Source organism: Syngnathoides biaculeatus, chromosome 8, assembly GCF_019802595.1.
Source record: "Syngnathoides biaculeatus isolate LvHL_M chromosome 8, ASM1980259v1, whole genome shotgun sequence".
NCBI lineage: Eukaryota > Metazoa > Chordata > Actinopteri > Syngnathiformes > Syngnathidae > Syngnathoides > Syngnathoides biaculeatus.
The window spans coordinates 24,344,705-24,370,537 of record NC_084647.1 but is presented as its reverse complement, the minus strand read 5'-3'; the positions used below and the strand labels follow the sequence as shown (position 1 = coordinate 24,370,537).

Below are 25,833 nucleotides of genomic sequence, written 5' to 3'. Positions count from 1 at the left end.
CTGTCTCAGGATTTTGAAAAAAAAAAAAAAGCAAAAGTTGCTACATTTACACAAAGAATGTCGTTTGAATTTAATATGTTTGGGTTAGGGTTCTTAAATGTTACAGTTTGACTGCGGAATCAATTATTTTCATTATTTCATGGGGGGGGGCGAGACAAAGTCCCCTCCAAAAGTATTGGAACAGCAAGTTTAGCATAGCCGATCCGACAACTTGGAACGTCTTGAAAAAGAAGAAACTGTTGGTGTGCTGAGCAACTGACACTGAACAGGTCAGCTAAGGGTATGAACAGCAGCTGATGACAGAAACATTGTGAGCGATACGAAGAAACCCCGCAAGACAACAATCTGTGACATCACTGCCAACCCTCCACAGGGCAGGGGTGAAAATATCACATTCCACTGTTCCCAAAAGATTTTGAGAGAAGAAAGCTGCTTCTGGAACAGGCTCACTATTCTTTAGCGATGATTTACAGTGCCTCATGATGGTAGCAGCAGAATTCATTCTGAAGTCTACAAAACCATTTTGTCCGGCAGTTCACGGAAAAATGCAGAAGCTTCATTTTGAAACAAGACAACGACCCCAAAACACACAGCCCACACAACAAAGGACTTCATCAGAGGGAAAAGTGGAAAGTCTTGGACTGGCCAGGTCAAATCACCAAACCGTGACCCAATAGAGCATGCGATTTACCTCCTGAAGAAGAAACTGAAGGGGGGAAACCCCCAGACACAAACAGGAACTGAAAGAGGCTGCCGTAATGGCCTGGAGAAGCATTTCTGATGAAGAATGCGACAGTTTGGTGAAGTCAATGGATCACGACTTTATGCAGTTATTCCAAGCAAGGTTTAGGCCACCGTCTGTTCCAATACATTTGCTCACTTGAACAAAAAAGGTGCTCTGTCACTGAGTTGTTTCACACATCTAGATGTAAACATGATGAAATGAAAGCTGGAATTCTGAATTTTGTCTTCAGCATACAACACAAACAAAGGAACTGACCGTGCTGTTCCAATACATTTGGAGAGGACGACATGAAACACCAGCATGAGGTCAAAAAATGTAATCAAGTCAATCCAGCTTTTAGAAAATAAATACAACATTTCACTTTGCTTCATGATCAATTTTATTCAGACATGCCACAAGAGATTTTGGAGTTGGTGAGTGAGGCATTGGAAGTCATTGGCATGATGATGATGATGATGACACATTCTCACGTGTAAAATGTCCGGCGAGGAAGACGTCAACGGTGCTTGATGAGTGTGGGTAGCATTCAAATACCAGTAGCATGCGGATGTTTGAAGCAAAAACAAAACAAACAAAAAAACAAACCAGTTTAGTAACCTGCAGCATCTTTTCAAGCCAAATAGGAGAAGCTTGGAGGAATTAACGACAAGGTCAACAAGTCAGACATATGCACATGTGCCTTGCCTTGGCTAGACACGTAACATGTTACATAGATACATGTTTGAGGTGTTGGTGTGTCAACTATAGTCACACTGTCCTATGTCCCGCTTTATTATTTATTTATTATTCAAGAAGATAGCCCCATATTTCATCTCAGTATCTGCTGTAAGGACTCCTGGAGCGAGACCGAGACCGAGACCGATGCCTCCTATAAAATACAAGATGAAAAAAGGGGGTGGGTGGGAGACAAAATACAAAAAAGACATCAGTAATAAAGTTCATTATTGCTTGGTCTTACAAGGTTCCACAATGATAGGTTAAAAAAAAAAAAAAAAACTAAAAAAATGCCCGTTTCAATGATCTCAGAACAGCATGTTAACTGATATGCGTCATGAAGGATGATAATCTTTTAGTACACACCCGTATGCTACCAGTGTCGTTAGCATCTGGTGCCCAGTGGAGACTTCAAATATGTTCTTGCTCTCATTTACTAACAACTTCACATGTCTTAGAATACAATTTTGGACCTCTTTTATGCCACTGTGGAGGGAGTATAAGGCTCCTCTTCTCTCCCTTTTGAGAATCTGACCAGTACTTCATAGACCTTGACAGTACCAACGTGGCGCCGTTGGAACAGCTGCCGGCCATTGACTATATTTAAAATTGATTATTCCACAATTGTCCCATTGATTGAACAGATGAAGACTTGATTTAGCTTTTTTTTGTTGCAAACAGAATATGCATGTGAGGTGCGAATGTTGTTGTTGTCCACATGGAGTCGCCATGCTCACGTTCCACACTAATATCTGTAACTAAATGCGTGTGTGTGGCTTTAAAAGGCGGGAACTGGCCCAGAGTGTAGAATTGCTTGTTGTGAGCTCAGGTTAGTGACTAGCTGTTAACTGGCTAACCATGCTAACATCTGCGTGTTGAGCGATTGCCTGAGCGTCGGTCACGGCCATCGCAGCCCACGCATCAATGTGCTTATTACGAGTTTAAATCGCGAACGTTTGTTCAACAAAGCAATTGAAAGCCCAACAGAAGAGGCCGCGCCTAACCTTGACAGCTTGCGGGGGCATTTTAAAATGTCAATGCACTTTGTGTGGTGTGTGTGCGACTGCAGTAAGAAGTGTGTGTAGAAAAACAATCCCCGCAAAGCTACGAGGCAGAGATCTTACTTTGACTTTTTTCCTAATCGAGTTATTCGATTAATCGTCTCAGCCATAGCAAAGACATAAAGGAGGGGCTATTGGAGTGGCTCAATGTCACTACCTGGTTTTAAGTTTATTAACATCATATATTTTTTGAAATAATGTATTCATCATTAATGATATTTTGTTCCGACCTATGTACAACACTGGGGTAAGTTGAGAAGCAACCTTAAGAAAACAATAGTGAGTGCAACTGGATTTGAAGAATAAGAGTCTGCAACATACCTTCGAGATGAGCTGGAATCTCGGTCTGAGGAACAAGAGCAGACAGAAGACGCCATCAGAACACACAAACGCTACTGGACCCTATTAAAGCCCGTAAAGCTGTCACCCCAGCAAATGCTACTTGTGCTGCTTGCGCGCTACCACCTCTGCTCTACTCATGATTGGATCGATTGACTGACAAAACTACAATGGCATGTAGAAATTCTGTCCAAAAAAAGTTCCGAACAATCGGTGACGAAGGGCAGCCTTGACGGAGTACACCCCTCGCCGGAAACGAGTCCGATTTACGGCCGGCGATGCGGACCAAACTCTTGACACAGATCGTACAGGAACCAAACAGCCAATATCAGGGGTTCGGTACCCCATACTCCCGAAGCACCATAAACAGGACTCCCTGAGGGACATGGTTCAAAGTCTTCTCTAAGTCCACAAAACACAAGAAGGCTGGTTGGGTAAACCCCCCACGCACCTTTGAGGACCCACCGACGGTGTAGAGCGGGTCCATTGTTGCACGGCCAGGACAAAACCACACTCCTCCTGAATCTGAGATTCAAATTTGAAAAGGAACCTCCTCTCTAGCACCCACGAATAGAGCTTACTGTGGAGGCTGAGGAGAGTGACCCTCCTGTAGTCGGAACACGCCCTTCGGTCCCCCATCTTAAAAAGGGGGGTACCACCAGCCCAGTCTGCCAATCCAGAGGTACTGTCCCCGATGTCCACATGATGTTGCAGAGGCATGTCAACTATGACAGGCCCACAACATCCAGAGCCTTTAGGAAAATTGGGTGAGCTTTTTGAACCTCCTTGGTGACTTCAAACCCACAGAGAAGAGAGCCCCCCCCCCCCCCAACCCCACCCCCAATAACCTAGACTATGCTTCCTCACTGGAAGGCGTTTCAGTGAAATTGAGGTCTTCTAAGCATTCTCCATCCCCACTATTCAGTGTACAAAGTGTTGATGGTGCACTGCTTCCCCCTCCCAAGACACCGGACGGTGGACCAGGATTTCCTCAAAGCCGTACAGAAGTCTTTCTCCATGGCCTCCCGAATTATCGCACAACTACTCACTTTAAACTGCATACATTCATTGAAGACCTGACACCCTTGCACGATGAAAAATTGAAAGGGGTCTGAATACTTTCCATGCTAGACCAGAACAAAGAGTTTGGAGAATATTACTCCCATTCCCAAGTCTTTATACTGGCTTCCAGTCAGCGCTAGAATAGATTTCAAATTTCTGCGACTGGTCTATAAATCAATAAATGGTTTAGGTCCTGAAACACGGTACTTGACCTACGGTGTTTCGAATTTATGACCCCTGAGTCTCATCCGCCATTTTGTCTCCAGCCACACAGTGTATAGTGAATGCGTCAATCGTGATCTACCAGTCAATCACTGAGGCAGTTTTAGCCGTGACCGCCTCCCCCCTAAAATAAAAGACGTCGATCAGGGACGTCAATTGACGAACAGTCTGACCGACCAAATCTAGCCTCTTCCAACATGTTACTGTACATGTGCAAATAAAGGCGCGTTATAGCAAGCTGGCCTCCTATTTACAGTCCGTCTCTTGCTTTTTCCACGGCTGCCGCAGTCATACTATATACATATTTGTAAAAGGCCTATCTTTTTTTTTTTTTGTATATCTGTAATCCATAAATGCCTCAGTCCCATTCTCTGCCTGCATTGCACCACAACACCAATAAACCACAGCGGCCAATTCTGAAGCTAACGGACTGTTAATGTCAAACGGAAACTATTTGTCCACGTTGTTTGGTTCTGAGGGTCCATTTCATCAATTATCTGTTATACCGGGGACCGCCCCCTACCCCCACCCAAGATTCCACTGCATTTGCTTTTATTTTGCTTGTTTTACTCGGATCCCAGGTCGGTATTGAAAATGGCAATTTGTTCTCAATTGCTTTACCAGAGTAAATAAAGGTTAAATAAATAATTAACATAAAATTCGGGTATGACTGTATCCACACTGGCAGGACAAATGAAATGAACATGAAGAGAAGATGCTCACAGGTAACTCCGCAACAGTCAAAATACAAATATTATATGCTACATAGTGATTATTTGGCCTTGGGCTGATGTGTCACCCATTCTTGATTTAAATGAGGGTAACCCTGCCTTTGGCAATTATTTTGGATTATCTAATGATGAGCACAATGCATACTTATTATATAATTATAGTCATTGTCTACACTTTCACTGTAGTTTATATTTGCAGTAAGAGTTTTTTTAATGTTAAATATTTTGTTTGACGGACGCATTTGAACGTTATCAATCGGGTTATTTCAATGATGTCAAACTCGCATTGATGAGGTCCATCCCACGTGTGGGTTCACACTGCCAGGGTTCACGCTGCCTGTTCGCTACTTCACCAGTGGCTAATTGAAACAGAATGTGGGAAAGGGAATAGTGCCCACGTTCGCCACTTTGAAGAATCAAAATTGCCTGCGTCAAAACTCAAAAGACCTTCCCAATAAAAGTTCAAGTATGTGCTCATTCTGCTGGGTGTGAACAGTGTTAATGGTTTGGTTTCTCTCCCCCGCTTCATAAAACGCTTCAAACTGCCGACCAGCTGCTGCTTGCTAAGCAGTCAGCCTCACTGCGGGGAGCGGCATGCTGGGGAAGACCTGATGCCGCTTGGCGCCAAATTGGAGGATGCATATTTATCGCCGTGGTGTAACTTTTGAGTGTCAATGGCCAATGTGTTCTGCAATTCACATTAATTCTCGCCGCAAGCTAGCTGCCTTCTTCATCAATGCAATAATCCCACTCAGGTTGTTATGACGAGCGGCTTGAAGGAGGGTGTAACTAGCCAGTCATTTGGGGGCCCAAGAAAGCCCCCCCTTGCCTCTGCTGACGCACGATTAAAAAAAAATTATAATTGAATAATCGCTGGGCGGCACGGTGGTTCAGCTGGTAAAGTGTTGGCCTCACAGTTCTGAGGTCTCGGGTTCAATCCTGGACCCACCTGTGTGGAGTTTGCATGTTCTCCCAGTGCCTGCGTGGGTTTTCTCCGGGAACTCCAGTTTCCTCCCACATCCCAAAAACAAGCAACATTAGTTGGACACTCCAATTTGCCCCCAGGTGTGATCATGAGTCCGGCTGTTTCTCTCTATGTGCCCTACGATTGGCTGGCAACCAGTTCAGGATGTACACTGCCTCCTGCCTGTTCATAGCTGGAATTGAATCCAGCACGTGACCCTTGTGAGGATAAGCGGCAAAGATAATGGCTGGATGGATGAAAAAAATCGGAATTTCAATGTGTTGAAATGAAACCAACCCCAAAAAAAACCCAACAATTAGGAATAGTTTCCCAAACTATTGAGCTCTATTCCTGATTGCTGATTATCCATCCATCCATTTTCTTCACCGCTTATCCTCACTACGCACCTACAGGCGAGAGGCAGGGTACACCCTGAACTGGTTGTCAGCCAATCACAGTGATTGATGATTAGATAGTCTTACATGGGCCAACACCATTAAAGGTAATCGGCTTCCCAGCGGTGACGACTGGATAAGTGCGGCTAAAGGTTAACCTACATAAACACACGTCATGGCAAACTACACAAGTGTCCGGGAGATTTTTATATTGCTTAGCTACATTAGCTACAGTATGAGATTATCACCCAGTGTAACTCACATTGGTAGATACTGTATATCGAATTTTCATCCACATCTGGAAGAGGCACAATTCTGATCTAATGATATGATGTTTTTGTCTTTATGCTGCAATGATGCATATCCAGATAGTGCCACTTGAGCCCTGGAGTGTGAATTCAGATATGTCTGCTCTCTGCCAAAAGTGTCTCTATCGTCCAAGCCTGAGGATCGGACTCATAAACGTTTCCTCCCTCGAGGCTGCTGACCCTCAGAGTCTTACCATATTTGGAGGGAGAGGGCGAGTTGCTGCTCTGGCGTCCATACTGTCGCTCCCATTCATCCCGCTCTTTTTCACGTCGCTCACGCTCCCTAAACACAGAAGCCTTGAGGTCAGACCATTGCAACACACTCAAATACCAAACGATCCACCTGCGTACACAGACACACACACTCATGCTCAGAACGTGTGTATACAGACATGCACGCACTCACACACACACACAGGGCCTTACTTCATGCGTATTTTGCGTGCCATGGCTCGTAGTTCTCCCTCTCGTTCCTGTAGAACAATCAAAAAGAAATGGGAGGAAATGGAGAGGGCAGGATTTGTTGACATTAAATTGAACACACAAAACGATCACGCACATGAACCAACGTCATTGTAGTTATTGAAAACAAAATAATTACAACTGTACAACAAAAATGGCTGTGTTTTAACAAAACTACAATTACAACCAAAAATGCCCTTTATTTTTATTGTTGCCAGTCAATTTCCTGCGTAAAATTTTCAGGTTGATTTTAAACCGGCTACATTTAAAAGTAAGTGTCTAGTAGTGAAAGTAGGTGATAATTTAGTGCAAAGTTAGCAACCTTGCACAAAAAGGCTCGCTGCGCACATCTGCTCTTATTAAATTTATTCTATCTTTTGTTTTAATACAAGGATAAAGTGGACCTTGCTCCTCCTCCTTCTCCTCTAAAACTGGGTTATCACTTTGCTGCAAGACAAAACAACATGTCTGTGCTTGGGGCTCCAGTTGCATGAGGCAGGTGATAACTACCTGCTGATGTGTGCATATACTGTACTGTGTGACTTTAGAAGAAATAGACAATTTATAGATTAGGTGGTATTGAACTCCTTGCTTGGAATCTTATATTAAATTATATCTCTCATTAAACTCAAAGTGCTTGTCCATTTTCCCGTTGATAAATCCAGTAGGGAAAAAATAGCTAAATCCAGAGCAGGGAGCACAGGGAAGGAAAGTTAGACCTCTGTATCCGTATTGATCACTGGGACTTTCATGGGTTTTTTTAAACAATGATGGACATCATTTTTAAATTTAATATAAAGCACATACATGTCTCTCATGAATGGCTTTACAAGATGTTGCAATGTTCATGTGTTCTGGATTTTTGACCAAATACACTATCTGCATATATGCAGTATAATGCACTGCATTTATTGTACTTTAACTTTTGTGGATTGTTATGTAATCTTTGATTTGTGGATGGTAGTTCACATGTGAATTCTTAGTACCAGTAAATTGATGTCTTGCTTTTTTTTTTTTTCAAAATCACATCTTTTGAGTTTGTATTACATATTAGTGACCCCTTTTAAATTTTGTTCCTGACAAATACCCTCTATTAAAAAAAATATCTTAAACTAAAACCATTCTCCTTGAGCCACCATGATAGAGGTGTTTGTGTGTCTTAATGATTCTAGGAGCTAGGCACACTTTTGGGGGTTCACCCATCCGATACGATCACCTACAAGGTGCAAACAGGTGCCACACGATTGACTAGACAAAGCAAGGCTAAATAAAAAAAAAAACGTACGATGAAAGGCTTCCCCTTCCCGGACGCAGGTCACTAGGGCATCCCTGTGCATCCAGGCCCAGACATGGGGCCTGAAGAACACACGGGGCGAAACTGGGCATAGCCCAAAAGGGGAACATGGTTCCCCGTCCCATGGGGTCACGGGGTTCTGTGGAAGGGGCCAATGGCTTCAGGTGCGGTGCGAGCTCAATTACTTGTGACCAAAAGATAAAGATCCTGGATAAAACCGGTCAAAATGACTTTCCTCTGCAGGGTGTCCAAGCTCTCACTTGGAGAGAAGCTCGGTCATCTGGGGGGGTCAGAGTAGAGCTGCTGCTCCTCCACATAAAGAGAAGCCAGATGAGGTGGATCGTGGATCTGAATAGGATTCCTGCTGAACTCGTCCCCAGTGAGGTGATTTAGGCAGGCCCAACTGGTAGGAGACCCAGTGAGGACCCAGGACACGCTGGAGGGACTACGTCTCTTGGCTGACTTGGGGAACGGCTCAAGATTCCCTTGGAAGAGCTAGCTAAAGTGGCCAGAGAATGGGAAGTCTGGGCGTCCCTGCTAAAGCTAATGCTCCCGAGATACAAACGCATAAGCGGAGGAAAATGGACTACAAACTACAGCTAATCATTTTCAAAAAATTAAAAATAATAAAGCTCTGCTAAAAATGGAAAAAAAAAAATTCAAAAGCATAGATCAACAGGAATTAAAAAAAAAATCCAAAACTATTATGTAACCTTGACACAAACAGACTTGAACACGGACATACACAAATGAACACACACACAAAGGAAAATGAATGAAGGACACACATCAGCAAACAGACCAACACAAAAACACAGACAGACACAAACAAGACACACGAATGAACATTAACACAGAAACATACATGAAAGAACACACTTACACAAAGAAGAATAAACACTAACAGAAACACACACTTACACAATGAGCATGTGGATGGAGAAATATGCATGCACACACAAAAACACACGCACACACCTGTCGTTTGTGCTCTTGCTGCTGGATCTTCACCTGGGCGGCTTTCTTATCCGCCTTGGCTGCAGGAGGGGCAAGTAATGAGCAACTATTTCCTGGCAAATGGCAGGTCTCACATGTCGTCGTGTGCACTCACACTGCCTGTTGAGGGCCTTCTGCATACGGAGCTTGAGCTTCTCCTGTGGGGTCAGCTTGGACTGTGGAAAACACCGCTGTATTAGGAGTTGGACAACAGCGTGTTCAAATACAATTTGGACTGTACACTTTGGATGGTTTAAAGTAGGCAACAGGTGAATAAAGAACTTTTGGATCTGCAGAACAGTTCGCCACACGAGCCCTCGCTATAAGTGTCCAGTAAATTAGGAATAGACAAAAAGAGCGCGAGGGGGGAGATTAATGCAAGAGGACAGCCGAGAGAGCAGCGGGGGACGCTACGTGAAACAAGAGCAAGTTCAGGTCCGGCGAGTTCACAAAAGAGCCAGTGGCGCTTTGCCGCTGACACACCCAGCAGTGGGCTGTTCAAACCTGGCCAGGCAAGAAAAACGGCAGGTCACAACACCGCAGGCGAGTCAAACGTGGGAGGGCGAGCGCAAATCTTGACGGAGAGGCCTGGCGTGTATGCAAAGCTACGATGACTCTTTGCCAGGAAAAGAAGAACAAGCAGTGGCAGCGGAGGACAGCATCAAAAAAAAATAAATAAAAAACATCCACAATGATTGACAGTAAACCACTGTCACACTTTATGATCTCATGGTTTAAAACTGTAGGACAGTGAAATATCTTAATTTGTTTAAACAATGCCAGACGCTTGTCCACACCCAGCAAAGTCATAATCACTTGGGTGAGAAACACGCATTACTCACACTTAAAAACTAAATATTAACAACATGCACACTAAAGCAATAAAGTCCAGTCCACTGGAGCACTGTTTCACTAACTTTTCCATTCGTGTAAGATAGTGGGCTTTGACTAAGTGGGTGGGGTTAAAACCGATTATTTTCAGGGGGCGACAAGGGGCTTCTACGTGGGCCCAAGGTGGACGGCGGGCACGTCAGCCTGTCAGGGATGAGGGAGGCGTAGTAGGCTTTAGCAAGAAACCTCAGCCACATCAAATTCTTACTGACTTTGGCAGCTCCCGTCTTTTTACCACCCGCTGTTTCAGGCCTGCAGAAACGACAAGAAGTGTGGAGAAGTTAGCGAAGGGTTCAGACAACACAATATACCTTCAACAAACTGTGGAACCTCATTTTGAGGCTTCAAAATTTGGGATTTTTGTTTGCTTTACACTTGTCTAAGTAAGGATACTGTGGAGCACAACTATTGAAGTTTGTTACTATGTCTTAATAACAATGGGAACAAAAATAAACAGTCAATTATCATTAAGAGGAACAGCGAATATTGCTTTGAAGTGTGTTTTGCTTTGTCTTTGTTTTTTTTTTTAAATGTACCCAAATCGTCAGCAAGTTTTTCCAGATGCCATTATAGCATGATTTGATCACAATGGCAGCATGTTACATGCAAACTTTAACAGTGTTAGCATTAGGTGGCTACATAAAGGTATGTTGCCTGCTTTGGAGCTGTACCGTATTAAAAGTACATGAACATACCTCAAGTTCTTTTTGAACAGACAGCCCAAAATGTCAACTCTCAAATACACTGTCAATTTTCACCCTTTTCGTTAATTTTTCCAGCATTTTTTCCCTATTTTAATTTTTTTCCAGCACGCATTGCCAAAAGCAATTGTTGTTCCTATCGCAATGGTAACATATAAAAACCTACTACCTTTTGTTACATTACAGCAAGCAGTTGATGTACACATTGCACTTTATCTTCTTTGTTAAGTGATCCCAAACTTTGGACATTTTCTGTTTTCTGCAGATTTGTTCATCCTGGCTCACCGTAAACACCGCAGTGCAAACTTATTTCTACAGAGAGCGCTGCATGTGACTGCAGTAACAGTCCGTCCATGTAGAAAAAGTGATCCTCGTGAAGTTTTGAGGAAGATGTTCCTTTGAAATTTTTTTAACAGAGCTATTTCATTCATAGGTGCAGCCTAAGAGACGATATATGACATTATGTGGTTAAGGTGAAGTGTGATAATACACAGTCACACGGCAGAAAATGCAATGATCAGTTAACCCAGCCACTCACATTTGAAAAATGTACAGGTGTGGTCACTCATGCCCGGAGATGTAAAGTTACAGGTGTGGTCCACCAGTCATGCCCGCAGATATAAAGTTGTGGGTGTGTGTTGTTTGTAATTATAAGTGTACCCCTTTCAGAGGGGGGGGGGGGGGTCAGATTGTGTGTCAGGTAAACTAGGAAGTAGAAGTAGCCTGAGCAGCAGACGGTGTGCTTCCGTGTTAAAAAAAAAAAGACTTCAAGCTGTGGTTCACTGCGCTAGATCAGTTTTCATGTGCACTGAGAGCCTGCGACAAATGCAGAGTTTAGAGGAAACATTGTTCAAAACTACACAAAATAAGCGATGTCATTCAGTATGTATTTCTACCCGTAACAAATTTCACGAGTGTGATTTTTCGTGCTCGACTGTGCAGATTTGCGAGTGCGATGGCGCACGGGCGCATACGTGCCCGTCAAATCACAGTGACTGGTTACCCTCGGACTGTGTGTGCTCAAATTAGAATCAGAAAACTTCGTGTAAACTCATCCAGATTCACTACCTAGAGTAAACTATGATGATTTTCTTCTTCATGGTTTTAGCTTACAGTTGATGAAAACACACATATTACAATCTCTAATAAATTTTAATGTTACATAAGAAACAGAAATATTTCAATCGAGAAATGAGCCCGAAAGAAATTGGCCTCCCGAAAAGTATTTTCTTGCATTGTAAGAATTTGTGTAATTTATGGGTTTTTCAATTTTGGAATTGCGATGGTGAAATACGGTGACCTCTCCTACAATATTATAATTTGTTGAGGTGCACCAGCATATTTAAGGCCATTATATGGTTTTATTTCTGCATTAGTGTAGGTTAGTAATAAACTACAACAGCTTTAGGACTTCTGTGAAAATTCTGATTATGTGGCTGTCAAAGAAATGGAAGTCAAGGTCGTAAACATACGCTATTGACTGGACTAGTGACAGTGACAGAATGCCTCGGTGGTCTTACTTTCTTAGTTTGTCGGTGACTGTGTTAGCAGAAAGAGGGGGTCCTCGTTGGTCAGGGGAAGGGCTGTGGTTGAGGTGACCGGGGGATGGGGAGGGACTGCCACTGCCGCTTTCAGCCCGCCGGTGACCGCCGCTGCTCCGGACACTTCGCCGAGAGGAACCCCCCTGCCGTGAGCTGGAGCGGGATCTGAAAACCAAGATGGGGTCAGGGCACCGGTACACATTCAAAATGAACGTTTAATGAAAGAAGTGTCTTAACCTCGTCCTTCTCCTTGAAGAGTATCGTCTCCTCTCCCCATCTCTTGCTCGCTCTCTGGGTCGCGATCTCGACCGCGTCCGCTCATGTCTCCTACGCGAGCCTCCTCGGTCACGCGAGTACGACCGAGAATGTCGTCTCAAGCGGGAGTGAGTCCGAGAACGGCGGCCGTCACGTCCTCGCCGTACTCCGCGGCGTGAACGGCTGGATGAAGAGGATCGTGATGAAGAGTCGGAGGAAGAGTATGAAGGGGAACGACTGGACGAGGACCTTCGTCTCCTTAACAAATACAGATACAAAGTTTCAGTAAAAGGAATGGGTGTTTCCTAGTACTGATGTAAACAATCGACGCTATTACTGTGATTGATCAAAGTCACTTTTTACTTGTATCCTGACATGCAGTGTAGTCATTTATGTCAAATTACTCATCCCATGTTCACACCAACACGCATATTTCCTTGTGCTCTAGCTTTCGTCGCCACGAAAATGTAACGTTTTGCCAAGGTGAACACAACCTATAGCATTTAAGCGCAGACAAACAAAACAGTTCTTTGGCCTTTTTTTTTTTTTAATTGTCACATGATTGAAAATTAACTTATTGATAACTTGTATACAAATAGTTGAGTTTGGACTGCTTGTGCACCTGTTGATTGTGAAATTAAACAACGATTTTAATCTTTTCTGTTCATTTCTAAAAATGTTTCTGCTACAATTTCCTTCTGCCCCATGGATAATCAAATGACTACAGTACATGGTTGGCAAGAAATGACTTCACAACCATTTGTTTGCAGTCTGGATGCAAGGGATGAACATCTCCTGCTCTTAAAAGAGTCTTGAATTTGCAAAGAAAACACCATTTAAGTGGCAGGACTTGCTGCTTATTGCTGTTTAAATTACTGTATTTTCCGCACTATCAGGCGCACCTTCGATGAATGGCCTATTTTAAAACTTTTTTCATATATGAGGCGCACTGCATTATAAAGCACATAGAATAGACCTTAAAGACTGGGGTTACGTTATACATCCATTAGATGGAGCTGCACTGAAGGCGCAATATTGATCCATATATAAGGCGCACCGGATTATAAAGGCGCACCGTCGGCTTTTGAGAAAATTAAAGGCTTTTAAGTAGGCCTTATAGTGCGGAAAATACGGTAGTTTTCAAAGTGAAAAAATTCAAAATAGAGACAAGGACCCTAAATTGGCAAGAATTGGTAGCTCATTGCTTCATCCCAACAGCTTAGTCCCACCCTAACCCCTCATTCAACATTAGCATGTTGTAACCCCCCCAAAAAATACACATTTTATTCTATTTTTTTTCTAATTCATGAGGCCTGAACTTCAATCTTAAGACTGCATATGTTGGTACTCTGGAATATGGTATAAACCCTAAAGAATTTGAGACAACAAAACCAACTTTTGCAAGCAGCTTAGCATTGATGATTAATATTAGGGTCCTACCGATTACCATTTTAGTTAAGACAAACGACTACTATTCTACTCCCTCGTATTGCATGTTATATGTACATTACACATCTAAAAGTGTCTTAAGTATAACTAACAGACCGCTCCGCTGTTGTTTTCGGCAACGCTTTTCACGAACCCAACACTGTAGCCATCTGTAACAAATGTCCATGCGGTAAACATGGACAGCAAATGTTTCCAGGTGGCGTTAATTGGTTCCAGGCAGCGCAAATATGCTTTTATTAATATTTATAATTGGCTCGGGCAGAAATTTTTGCGTCAACCAATTTTTTGTGGTCGACTTAGCAGAATCAAGACGATTTGTTTTTACAGCCCAACTCGAGTCAACAAATTGGTTTTATATAGCGAAATACACCATTTTAAAAACATGCGTGCGGGTATAGACGTGGTCTAAATCTCTTGGCACATCATGCACAGCAACGTCTTTGAGGATAAATGAACCTCACCTCTAACACATTTAAATAAATTTTTTAAATGAAATAAAGAAATAGTACCAAATGACAGGAATCACCCTCTGCCAGCGATCATGTCAAGTCACTAACCAATGAAAAGCCAAGAGGAGGGAAAGTTACCGACCGGGAGCCCCTGCTATGACCTGCGGGGTGGTGCGCGTTGGAGGAGCCATGGCCGGCGTGGGGGGCAGTGGCTTGTGCCGCCGCTGACGCTTCGTCGTCGCTGCCTCCAAAGCTGGTGATGAAGGTAATCTTCTCTGGACCGGGGGTCCGAGAGCGCGAGCGTGACTCAGAGCTGGATTCTGACTCTGGCCTGAGATAAAGAAAGAAATTCATACCCTACATAACACAGAGAGGCAATGATAAGGTTGAGAAAAAATGAAAAAAGAAAAAAACGTGAACTGACCGTTTGTAGGGATCATATGTTGGACTATCTCTCCTGGCGTAGCTGTTGGATGAGTAAGAAATTTTTTTTAAACATGCTGGCAAAACAACTACGCAATGCTGCCTTGAATTACATTCTTGTTCCATGCTTGTAACTCAAAAGACATCACTAATCTAACCTGGTTACACTTTTTTCAAGCCATGCCCGTCTGAAAGTTTTTGATTCCAGCATCCTTGTCAATTGCCCTCGCTCGATCTTCATCCTTTTTTTCTAACACTTTCGCCATCGTAAAACTTTGAACACACCGTCGCTCAGTTCGCTCGAAGTCCCACGCGCCATTACTTGGCTAACTAACAAGTTACACTGCGATTTCTGAGAACCAAGAACAGATGTACGTGGCTATGGTGAAACTCGATTAACCACTAACACGATTGGACACGTAATAAAAACCTAATTTTTAGCTAAAGAGAGGCACGGCGGCGCAGCTGGAAAGTGTTGGCCTCACAGTTCTGAGGACCCGGGTTCAATGCCAGCCCTCTCTGTGTGGACTTTGCAGGTTCTTCCCGTGCCTGCGTGGGTTTTCACCAGGCAGTCCAGTTTCCTCCCACATCCCAAAAACATGCAACATTAAATGGACACTCTAAATTGCCCCTAGGTCTGATTGTGAGTGGGACTGTTGTCGGTCTCCATGTGCCCTGCGATTGGCTGGCTACCAGTTCAGGGTGTACCCCGCCTCCTGCCCATTGACAGCTGGGATAGTCTCCAGCCCTCCCGCGACCCTTGTGAGGATAAGCGGCAAAGAAAATGGATGGATGGATGGATTTTTAGCTAAACTATAGTTGAAAACGTGCTGGAAGTGGCGTGCATGCATTACATAATTCAAATATGGATTTTAAGTGACCCCATAACATCTTTGTCCTCTGACCTTTAAGGGGGTATGACATGGCCATAGCATACAAGATTTTCTTATGAAGCAAAGATATATCTGCTAAATATTTTACTCTGAACAAGCAGTCTGTCCATAACAAGCAGTAGCAGATTAAACGGGTCAATTGTAAAAAAAACAAAACAAAGGCTTGACTTTTATTTGAACATCACTTAGAGGGACCAATTCTTACAGTAAGGGCTTTGAACCTTCTTTTTCCCTGAGAAAAAAAATGGAACATTACCACAACCAATTGGGGCTGTCAAAAAAGTACATGCGTCCGTTCTCAAATTCTTATACTTTTGCATGGTTTTCCCCACTTTAAAGTTTAAGATCATTAAGCAAATGTAAATAGACAAATATAACCTGAGTGAACTAAAATGCTGTGGTCAAATGTTTTCATTTATTAAGGAAAAATAACTATTTCGTTATCTGGACCTGTGTGAAAAAGTAATGGTAAATGAAAAATGGATCCGCATTGATAGCGATGTTTGTAAAAAGAGAATTTGTAGACTTGCAGCGCGAGGAGTTTACTGGCTTACTGGACCTTACAAGGTAGGTGTTGGCAGGCTAGCTATCTTACTCACCAGCAGTTCAGATGAGTTTACGGCTCACATTTGTAATTTAAAATGAATAAGTCGCAGACCAGCATTAATATACAGTAGTTACAAGGTGGCCACTGGCCAGACACAACAGCTACTGTCTGCAGTGCACATATGTGGCGCACATGTACATGATGATGGTATTGCTAAGTGTACATCCTATTTGGGTAAAAAAAAAAAAAATAAATAATAAAAATAAAATAAAAAAGTCAATTATGTTGCAGCAGGCAGCCAATATTGCAGAGGGTCGCATTTAACTGGAATTCATAATGATTGAGAGGATGTCACTCCTCTTTCTCACACGCGCTCTCTCGTGGAGAAGAAGATTGCAGTAGGGAGGGGGTGTGGGGGCGGGCAACTTTGAACCATTAAAACAGTCACTTTCACAAATGGAACAGGGTCACATTTTTAAATTGCACAAGCTGAAAAAAAGGTCATATACACGCCCAATTAGGTTGCAGTGTCAAGCCCTGTGTAAATGATTGTAAATGTGCTTAAAATGATCTTGAACATTGTAAAAATGGGTCGTGACTTTGCAACAATAGAATATACAGGCCTCAGTGTGACAACAGTTGAGAACTGCTGAATTAGAACACGTATAACCAGAAAGACAAATCTATCCTTGGACACAATGCAGTAATTCTGTATTGTATAGTTCATGTGGGTATGGATTTACCTTGGTGGGCTGATTTGTCGTCCTTTTAGTCTTTTCTCTCTGAACTCTCGCCTTTGTCGGCGAGATCGACGGCCCTGAAATCATCAAGCATGTCACGTACGGTACCAAACATGCACAGAGACATCTTCCTAAGAGACATATTCTTACAGAGTACATGGCTTTCTCTGCCTCCAGTGCCTTGGCATGCTTGATGGCCTCCACCTCCTCTTTGTCCTTCCTCAACATCCTGATGAGCACAATTACGACACACATTTAAGTCAAGCCAACCACTTCCATAACGACCTTTTTACTGCTGCTCAAAAATAAACACCTGGTGATGAACACAACTGAATGCCTCTAGCGACGATATGATAAAAAATTTTCATCATTATCATAGCGGAGTATTGGGGGGGTATGGAAGTGTGAAAATTATAGTTGAAAAGGAGTCAGTGCTGTTTGTAGAAAATTTAGCATTTTTTCTGGTCTCTTTATTATCAGAGGATAAGAAGTCATGCTTCACAATAGAATTTTGGAATTTTTGTCTTAACGGGAAATATGTGGAACAGATACAAGGGAGTAATATTTCCAATTTTACAAATGGTCACAAATCCCTCACAGATGTCCTATCAAACAGATTAACTGACGAGGTAACTCGTGCTTAGAGGATATAGCGCCATCTGGTGTGATGAATGATAACCACAGAGCAACTATCGATAAAACCATATTAACCCTTAAAATAATAGATGCACCTCTATAATAAATAAAAAAAAATCATTCCAAATAAGAACTTGTAGTACAGCTGGATTTTTGTGTTTACTATACTTCACTGTGTATTCCCAAATATGGTTTTAATTTAGGTTTTTGGTGTCAGTATCAAGTATTGATTACTGTCCTTTTTGGAGCCTGGATTTGTCATAGTTGAAAGTTGAAGACATTTTTCCCAGTTAAGTGTTGATGCAAAATGTTATCGAAATGGCACCTGACAAAGTCTCCTTCAGCCATTCCGTAGGGAGTAGCGGTTTTGTTGAGCTCCGTCTCCTGCTCATGATTCAACTCGTCGATGTCAACCTCTACATCTGAAAAGGAACGAATACATCAACATGACAACTAACATCATTAGAAATGGTACAACACCCAAAGTTTATTTATTAAAAAGCGATTTAGCAAAACAATCAGGACCAGGCTTAAGCTCAACTTAAATCGTCCAGTCCGTCGAATGACAAAGGCATGTTACAATTCCAACTCACCAATATCTGGGATGACCTCATCCTCTTCAGACTCGCTATTCTCCGAATTGTCATCATCTTTGTCTGAGGCGGGGTCAGGTTCTGTCACAGTGCTGTCCTCGTATGTGTAACCAATAGCAACCTTTTTCTCGGCCAGCCTGCATCAAGATATTTGACACAGTTGGTGAGAAATTTGAAGTTAACTTTCACACAGATGACAAATGAAAAGGTTTCAGTCCTCTCAGCAGAAAAACATCTGGAACTTAGAAATGCCTAAACCACTAATTCATATTTCATGTTTACTGAGGCACCATAGGGACAATCTCCATCCATCTATACACAGCTTATCCTCACAAGTGTCCTGGGCATACTGGAGCCTATCCCATCTTAACTTTGGGAGAGAGGCTAGATACACCCTGAACTGCTTGTCAGTCAATCGCAGGGCAAATACAAACAACTATTCACCCTCACCCTAAGGGCAATTTAAAAACTGTGTGGGTGGCTTGCGCTCGAGTATAAAACAAAACTGTACCAGGCATAACCGCAGTGACTTCAGCGCGGTCACCGAACGTGTGGGTCTAAAGAAGCCTTTCAAACTGTGTGTGTGAACCTCCCCAGACTAATTTACCTTCCCCACACTCCGATTAATTTCTACTCGGACAGGCTCCCCAAAACCTCAATCGCTATCTGAACTGACCGTGGGGAATGACTAGCGACTCTAACTGCTGCACAATACAGGAAAGTCAGTGAAGAGCTCGTTCTTAAAAAAAAAAAAAAAAAAAAAAAATACTAATAATGAAAAAAAAGTTAAAAAAAGAGCTATGAAGATCTCAGGGAAGCTACAATGCCTACATATGCAAAAGCAATGCGCACTAAGGGAAAATGGCGGCAGATGTCAAAAGCACTGGAGCACTTTTCAGAATTCATTTTCATTTGAAAGCGAAAAGTATGATGTTGGATTTGTATTTCTATTCAATCTGAATCTACACCAATTAGGTCATAGCACTAGTCTCTACCATCCTCTGATAACATACATACAGTAATGCACAGTACAGGTAGTACTGTACACTAGTACATTTGGGACGCTTGGGCCAGTAAAAATTTCAAAAATCACCGAAAATGTTATTAGCCTGAAGAAAAATGGCCCAAAACCAAATTTTCATTGTTAGTCTGAAATTCTTTTATCACTGAAACATCCGGTCCAAGACAGAATGTTGTGATGATGTAAGGAGAGAGACTGGGACCAGCATCGGCTGCCTGGATAAATGCACACAAATTTGGGTTAGCCTCAAGACAACACCTGAAGCTAAGGCCGCTAGCGTCATTCACCAGCTTGTACTTCGCAACCTGTTGAATGATTCCTTCTTTCATATTCCCTCTTTTCTTTGCTCTCACATGAATAGAAGAAAAATGAATGAACATACTTTTTCTTCTCTTCCTCGTTTGGTTTCTGTAGGCCACCATAGAGCTCATCCACATAGATCTGGTACAAACACTGCTCCTCTGAGACTGCAGGAGTACATCAGGAAGTTAAAGCATAACTTTGCAGGAAAGATATATTCTTTAAGTGTGCATTAACAGACGTTCACATTCCCATAAAGAACATTGTATGAAATATTTAAAGTGTTCACCCTGATTTTGCGTCAATGACACAGTTATCATTTGTTAATGTGCTTGACGTTTAAGAATACGTTTACTGACTGTTGGCAAAGTCGTTCTGCACCAGGCCTCTGTAGCGCTCATAATTGCACTTTCTCTCCTCCATCTCCTGCTCTGGTGTTCTGTAAAGAAAAAGGCAATAAAACTGGTGCATGCAAGAGCATCATAACTGAAATATTTTGTGTAGGAAAGTGCAGAAACAAACCTACATGGAATAAAAGTCTGGTAATAAAGTATGTAAAAAATATCCAATAATAATAAAAAAGTGAATGACATGAAAATAGATGAGACTTACGGTGTGGTGATCAGTGGAGGTGTGTAGGTGGGGACGTAGTCAAGATGAGCCCGCACGTCAAACCTGTCAATCATGTTGTTGGCGTCACCTTGCCAAGGCATCCTTTATGACCAGAGAAATGTCCAGTGAGCATCAAAATCCCCATGGAAATAGGACAAAAAATAGCTTGAAAACGCAATACAAGAGCAGTTGTAGGTCTTTTAACATTATGTTTTAACAACAGCGGTCAAAATATTTTACACTCATATCACAGGCCTGCACAACATTGGAAAAAGATTACACTAATTTTCTTGAAACCTGCAAGTATACATTGCAATGTGAAATAATATAGGATCAGTGATGGGAAATCTACACAAAATTGCTCAAAGTTCCAGTCATCATTCCAAAGATGAACTATTTTGGCTCATAATTCAATATTTTGACTGTTCCCTGTCCACTGTTCCAAAAATAAACTTATTTATATATTTTTTCTACTCATAGTGTATGTTGCGTATTACCCTCAAAATACTGGCATTTTTTTTTTTAACTGTCTGACAGGAATGATGGTAAAAATGATTGATTACTTTGCATTCATAGCAGCTCTACCTGACTTCTTCTTTTCCTTTCGGCTTGTCCCGATTAAGTGTCGCCGCAGCAACCCTATCTCATGCATCTTCTTCTCTAACACCCACTGTCCTCCCTCACAACATCCATGAACCTTTTTTTTGGTCTTCCTCTCACTCTTTTGCCTGGCAGCTCCATCCTCAGCACGCTTCTACCAATATACTCACCCCCTCCCCTCTGGACATGTCCAAACCATCAAAATCTGCACTCTCAGACCTCGTCTCCAAAACAACCAACTTTGGCTGTCCCTCTAATGAACACATTTCTAAATCCTATCCAACCTGTTCACTCGGAGCGAGAACCTCAACATCTTCATTTCTGCTACCTCCAGTTCTGCTTCCTGTTGTTTGTTCAGAGCCACCGTCTCTAATCCGTACATCATGGCCGGCCTCACCACAGGTTTATAAACTTTGCCCTTCATCCTCGCGGAGACTCTTCTGTCACATACAACGCCATACACCTTCCGCCAGCTGTTCCACCCCGCTTGGACCCCTTTCTTCACTTCCTTACCACACTTTGCAATGCTTTGTATTGTTGACCCCATGTATTTGAAGTCGTCCACCCTTGCTATCACTTCTCCCTGCAGCTTCACTCTTCGCCCACCACTCTCATTCATGCACATAAATTCTGTTTTACTTCGGCTAATCTTCATTCCTTTCCTTTCCAGTGCGTGCCTCCATCTTTCTAATTGTTCCTCCACCTACTCCCTGCTTTCACCGCAGATCACATCATCATCTGCGAACATCATGGTCTAAGGGGAATCCAGTCTAACCTCATCTGTCAGCCTATCCATTACTACCGCAAACAGGAAGGGGCTCAGATCCCCGATGCAGTCCCACCTCCACCTTAAATTCTTCTTTCTTCTAAAGCTCTACCTAACTATATTAAAAATATATATCTGTTCTTATAAAAATAAAACAAAAAAAATACATCCAACCACAGTCTGATTGGGCAGTTTTGACTAAAGCATTCTGATCATATTCCAGGTGATCCATTTTTACAATTATATACTGTATTATAAATTAACCGATTCAGTCCCATTTACAGTGTGCCCCTGAACATAACTTGCGCACTCACCCAGCTCCCGCATGCCTGCCTCGTTTTATTCTGAAGTACGAAATGGGAAACGCAGCAGGTGAACACTTGTTCCCCTGTCCTCATTTATAGGTATCATACAAGCAGATGGGCATCCAACACTCTGGGCTACTCTGTGTTGTTTAAAGTGTTATAATTCACTACAACATGGGAGCTAATCCTATCAACATGTCCAAACGAGTCCCTATGCTGGTCACGTTCACAGCAGAGCCTCCAATGTGACTATTGAGCATATGTACCTTACCTCACGGTAACATTGCACAAAAAATATATATATTGTGAATCCCTTGTTCGGAATTCTATAATTCTTATTTTAGCGCTTGTACAGTTAACCCTACTCTTCAGAGGGGATAGTGACAAAATCCTGCCTCAAATAATGAAAACCGAGGAGCCCCTGTAACCCTCAGGATTACTAGTGTCTGTTTTTGTCCCATTACATATTGATTGGAGCTTCTGCCGCCAGAGCCACAGCAGGATCCAGGTGAATCTTGTAGGCTCGTCCATGAACTTGAAGGAACTGGGCCGGATCTTTTTTCTAATAGGAGACAGAAATGAGCACAAGTGATAAAGGGTGTGCCAACATTGCCCCCGAAGGCTGCTCCTCTGCTGCCTAATGTTGATCAAACACTGACTAGCGTTTTTTACAGAGCTAAATGTGTCAGCTCAGGTCATCACAAAGCGGCAGCCACAGAACAATGAAAGAGGACGGAAAACGAAGCAGCAAAGAGGCAGACAGATTATCATCATACAAACAAGTGACATCATTTCTTATGAAATAGGGTGGGAAAATTATCTGTAAATTTACATGGGGAAATAATCTTGTGAATTCTGGAAATATTTCTAACTTTTCAATTTTTGAAATTCCTGCAATTTTGAAATCCCTCTTACAATCTTCTCATAGTACTCTCGGCGGCGCTCGCCACGTCGTTTGTAGTCGACCATCATGCCACGGAGCTTGCGCTCGTGCTTGCGGGCCTCCTGCCACATGACGGCGCCGCTGGGCGTGGGGGCGCGGCGGGGCACGGTTGCTGCAGGGAGTAAAAAGACAGAAGTGCCCGGTTATCAGGTTTTTTTGGCCTTAAATGAGGTCCAACTGAGCCCAAGTGATTGATCAATTCATTTTATTGACTACAGAAATTTTTTATTTTAAAAAATAATTTTGCATTATGAAATAAATATCAAACAGGCGGCACGAGGGTGCAGCTGTTGACCGTTGGACTCACAATTCTGAGGACTCTAAATTGTCCCTAAGTTTGATTGTGAGTGCGATTGTTGTCTGTCTCTTTCTATCTTAATGGTTTGCATAAAAAAAAAAAAAAATGAAAATTGAGATGTCACCGTTGTGATCAGCCATTGGAGTTTGTTGGTGATGCTGAAAGCCTCCCTTTGGTCTAACAACAGACACACGTTAAGCTCATTGTTGTCTAAACCTTTTACAGAGAGTGAGTGGAGAGACCCCCTATGTTTCGCCGTGTGTCCATTGTGTCATCGAAAGCACTGCTTTATTCCCTGTCCGGTCAGTCAACCATTTTATGAACAGATAAGTTATGAACAAAAATGACCTTGTGATTATCCTTTTTCCTTCTTTTTGAGAGCGATCAATACGGCTTCTATGTGAGGAGCTGAAATCGTGAACCTTTTTTTTTTTTTTTAAATCATCTTTTTGAACAATTTCATGGTAACATACACGTTCAGTCATTGAAGCCACAATGACAGATGTAGATGCACATCCTGGTAAAAGAATGAGAATTTCGTGGTGAACAAGCTCTTCATTCCCAGTGCCGTTGTTACCCCTTTAGGTTGCTTACATTTGTTTTTATGCCCTTCTGTATTGACAATGTGTCTTCATTGTGTTGAGAAAAAAAATTACCTTCCAATAATCTAACAAATGCAGTTTCTGTGTCTGCAAGTGTCAATACGAGACAAGATCCTGCAACTTTTTGATTGGATAGCACCTGTTGGTTGCACTCATACTTTCATCTGATTCACTAAGGTATGGAAGCACTTCAGGCAGCCACCCCCACACACACTTACGTAACATGGGTTCTGTCAAACAAAACATGCAACGGATTTTTTTAAAGCAATATGGACTGCTCTTAGCACCACACGTTTCAAAGAATTATCTATCTTGTGGAATTGTGCTTCAAATAACCTTGTTCAGCATGTGCTTGATTGATTATTTACCACTCAATAGTTCGCTTAAAAAAAGTGTACCTGTCAAACTGTGACTCGGTTGAAAATTTGGTTGTACCAGTAGGTAAATTTAGAAGTGCAGTGAAGGGGGAAAAATGTGATTGCACCTTGTAAAAACGAAAATCTACGAATCTTTGCATGACTTTATTAAAGGTTATTCATACCCAAAAGTCGTATTACATTTTCCATTTAGCTGGTGGTGTTGCAGTCATGATGTGATGTTAGAACTTAAAAATACTGGACAAATTAAACTAAAAAGGTTTTCAAATCATTACCTAATGTGAATTCAAGACGGCTTTGTGTTTGTTTTGTGTACTGCATTTGTAAAATAGTCAATAGTAGCTAACGTACGTAATATGCTGTATGTAGAGAGAGGTAAATGGTAGCCAACCTGTACACTAAAACCAAAAGAGCCAGACGTATACATTGACACTTGTTTAACCACCCACTTTGTTCTTAATCATCTTTTTCCCCAACGACACTTTACACGAAAATGACGGGAAAGAGTTTCAAATGTACGCTAGTTTGTCAGGAATCGCAGCGAAATGACGGATAACGCGTGAAGAAGAAGGGGCCTCTCGACCGAGAAGCTACTTTAGCTTAGCTCAACTATGAGCAGCTATCTGCACCTCAACAGACAAAAGACCATTAGTCTACATCGGGGCAGCTTAAAAAGCACATTTTAAGACACTTTCAACGCACGTGGCTTACCTGTTTTGTGGGCAACAACTAAAAACTGGTTTATTAATCACTGTGGTGATTACTCGTTGAGCCAGAGAGGCCACCGTACAAACTGTCTTCCGCGCTGACTTTCTTCTTCGTGGAGTGCGAAGACGAGGGGAAGGCAATGGGGCCGCTTGCTGGTTTGGAGCGTTACTACAGTCGGTCTGAACCGTTCCCACGATTCTCTTCCTGCGTTTATAACAAGAGATACAAAACTGAAAAAATGAAACATGTTTTCAAACAATTTTTAGACTGCATCCAACTAAAATTCACAGTGGGAAACTTCTCTGGGAAATCTAAATCAATGTGAGTGTGAGGGCGCACGGTGAATGACTGGTGAGCATATCTGCCTCACAGTTCTGAGGACCGGGGTTCAAATCCCAGCAACCCCTGTGCCTGTGTGGATCTTCTCCAGGTTTTTCGGTTTCCTCACACATCCCAGAAACACGCATAGTGGGTTAAATGAGGATTAGGTTAGAATGCGAGTCCAAATGGTTGTTTGCTTGTGTCCGACTTACTGGTGACCAGTTCAGGGTGTACCCCGTCTTTGGCATAGGCTCCGGCACACAGTCCCAACATGTTCTTATCAGGAAAAACATTTTAATATATTTTAATTTCTTATTGCAGTGATTTAAATGAATTGTATTGAGTGGTGAAACAATTTTCCTCTAAAGGATAATGAAATGTTCCATCACAGGGTTAGAAGTAATGATGTCACCTGATACTTGGACAAAAAAGTTGCACTAATGCTCTCCAGAATTGAACGTTGAAGCTTCTCTCCCGTGCAAGTACACGTCGTCATGCATGTGCGCCACCCCCGGGCCACGGAGCAGGTGTTTGGTGGCAGCGTAAGTGCGTGCTCCATTTCCTCCATT

At 42.4% G+C, this 25,833-nt stretch overlaps 1 protein-coding gene across 2 annotated transcripts; it reads right to left on the bottom strand.

Annotated features, from left to right (window-relative positions):
• Positions 1-90: 90 nt before the first annotated feature.
• Positions 91-25,103, bottom strand: clasrp (CLK4-associating serine/arginine rich protein). 2 transcript variants are annotated; one of them, XM_061827216.1, is made up of 21 exons: positions 24,947-25,103; positions 22,931-23,070; positions 22,480-22,577; positions 20,345-20,446; positions 20,092-20,171; positions 19,815-19,899; positions 18,412-18,548; positions 18,144-18,240; positions 17,333-17,411; positions 17,186-17,259; positions 15,004-15,045; positions 14,722-14,910; positions 12,664-12,939; positions 12,406-12,591; positions 10,397-10,436; positions 9,409-9,469; positions 9,276-9,334; positions 6,968-7,014; positions 6,736-6,824; positions 2,842-2,866; positions 91-1,613 (listed from the first exon to the last, which is right to left on the bottom strand). In XM_061827216.1, exons 2-21 carry the CDS (start codon positions 23,027-23,029, stop codon positions 1,559-1,561), a joined length of 1,920 nt encoding a protein of 639 aa, XP_061683200.1. In that variant the 5' UTR covers positions 23,030-23,070; positions 24,947-25,103; the 3' UTR covers positions 91-1,558. The 2 variants fall into 2 exon arrangements, 1 of the variants encoding a protein (XP_061683200.1); XR_009796059.1 differs by lacking the exons at positions 91-1,613; positions 2,842-2,866 and having other exon boundaries at positions 10,393-10,436.
• Between the last annotated feature and the right edge of the window lie 730 nt (positions 25,104-25,833).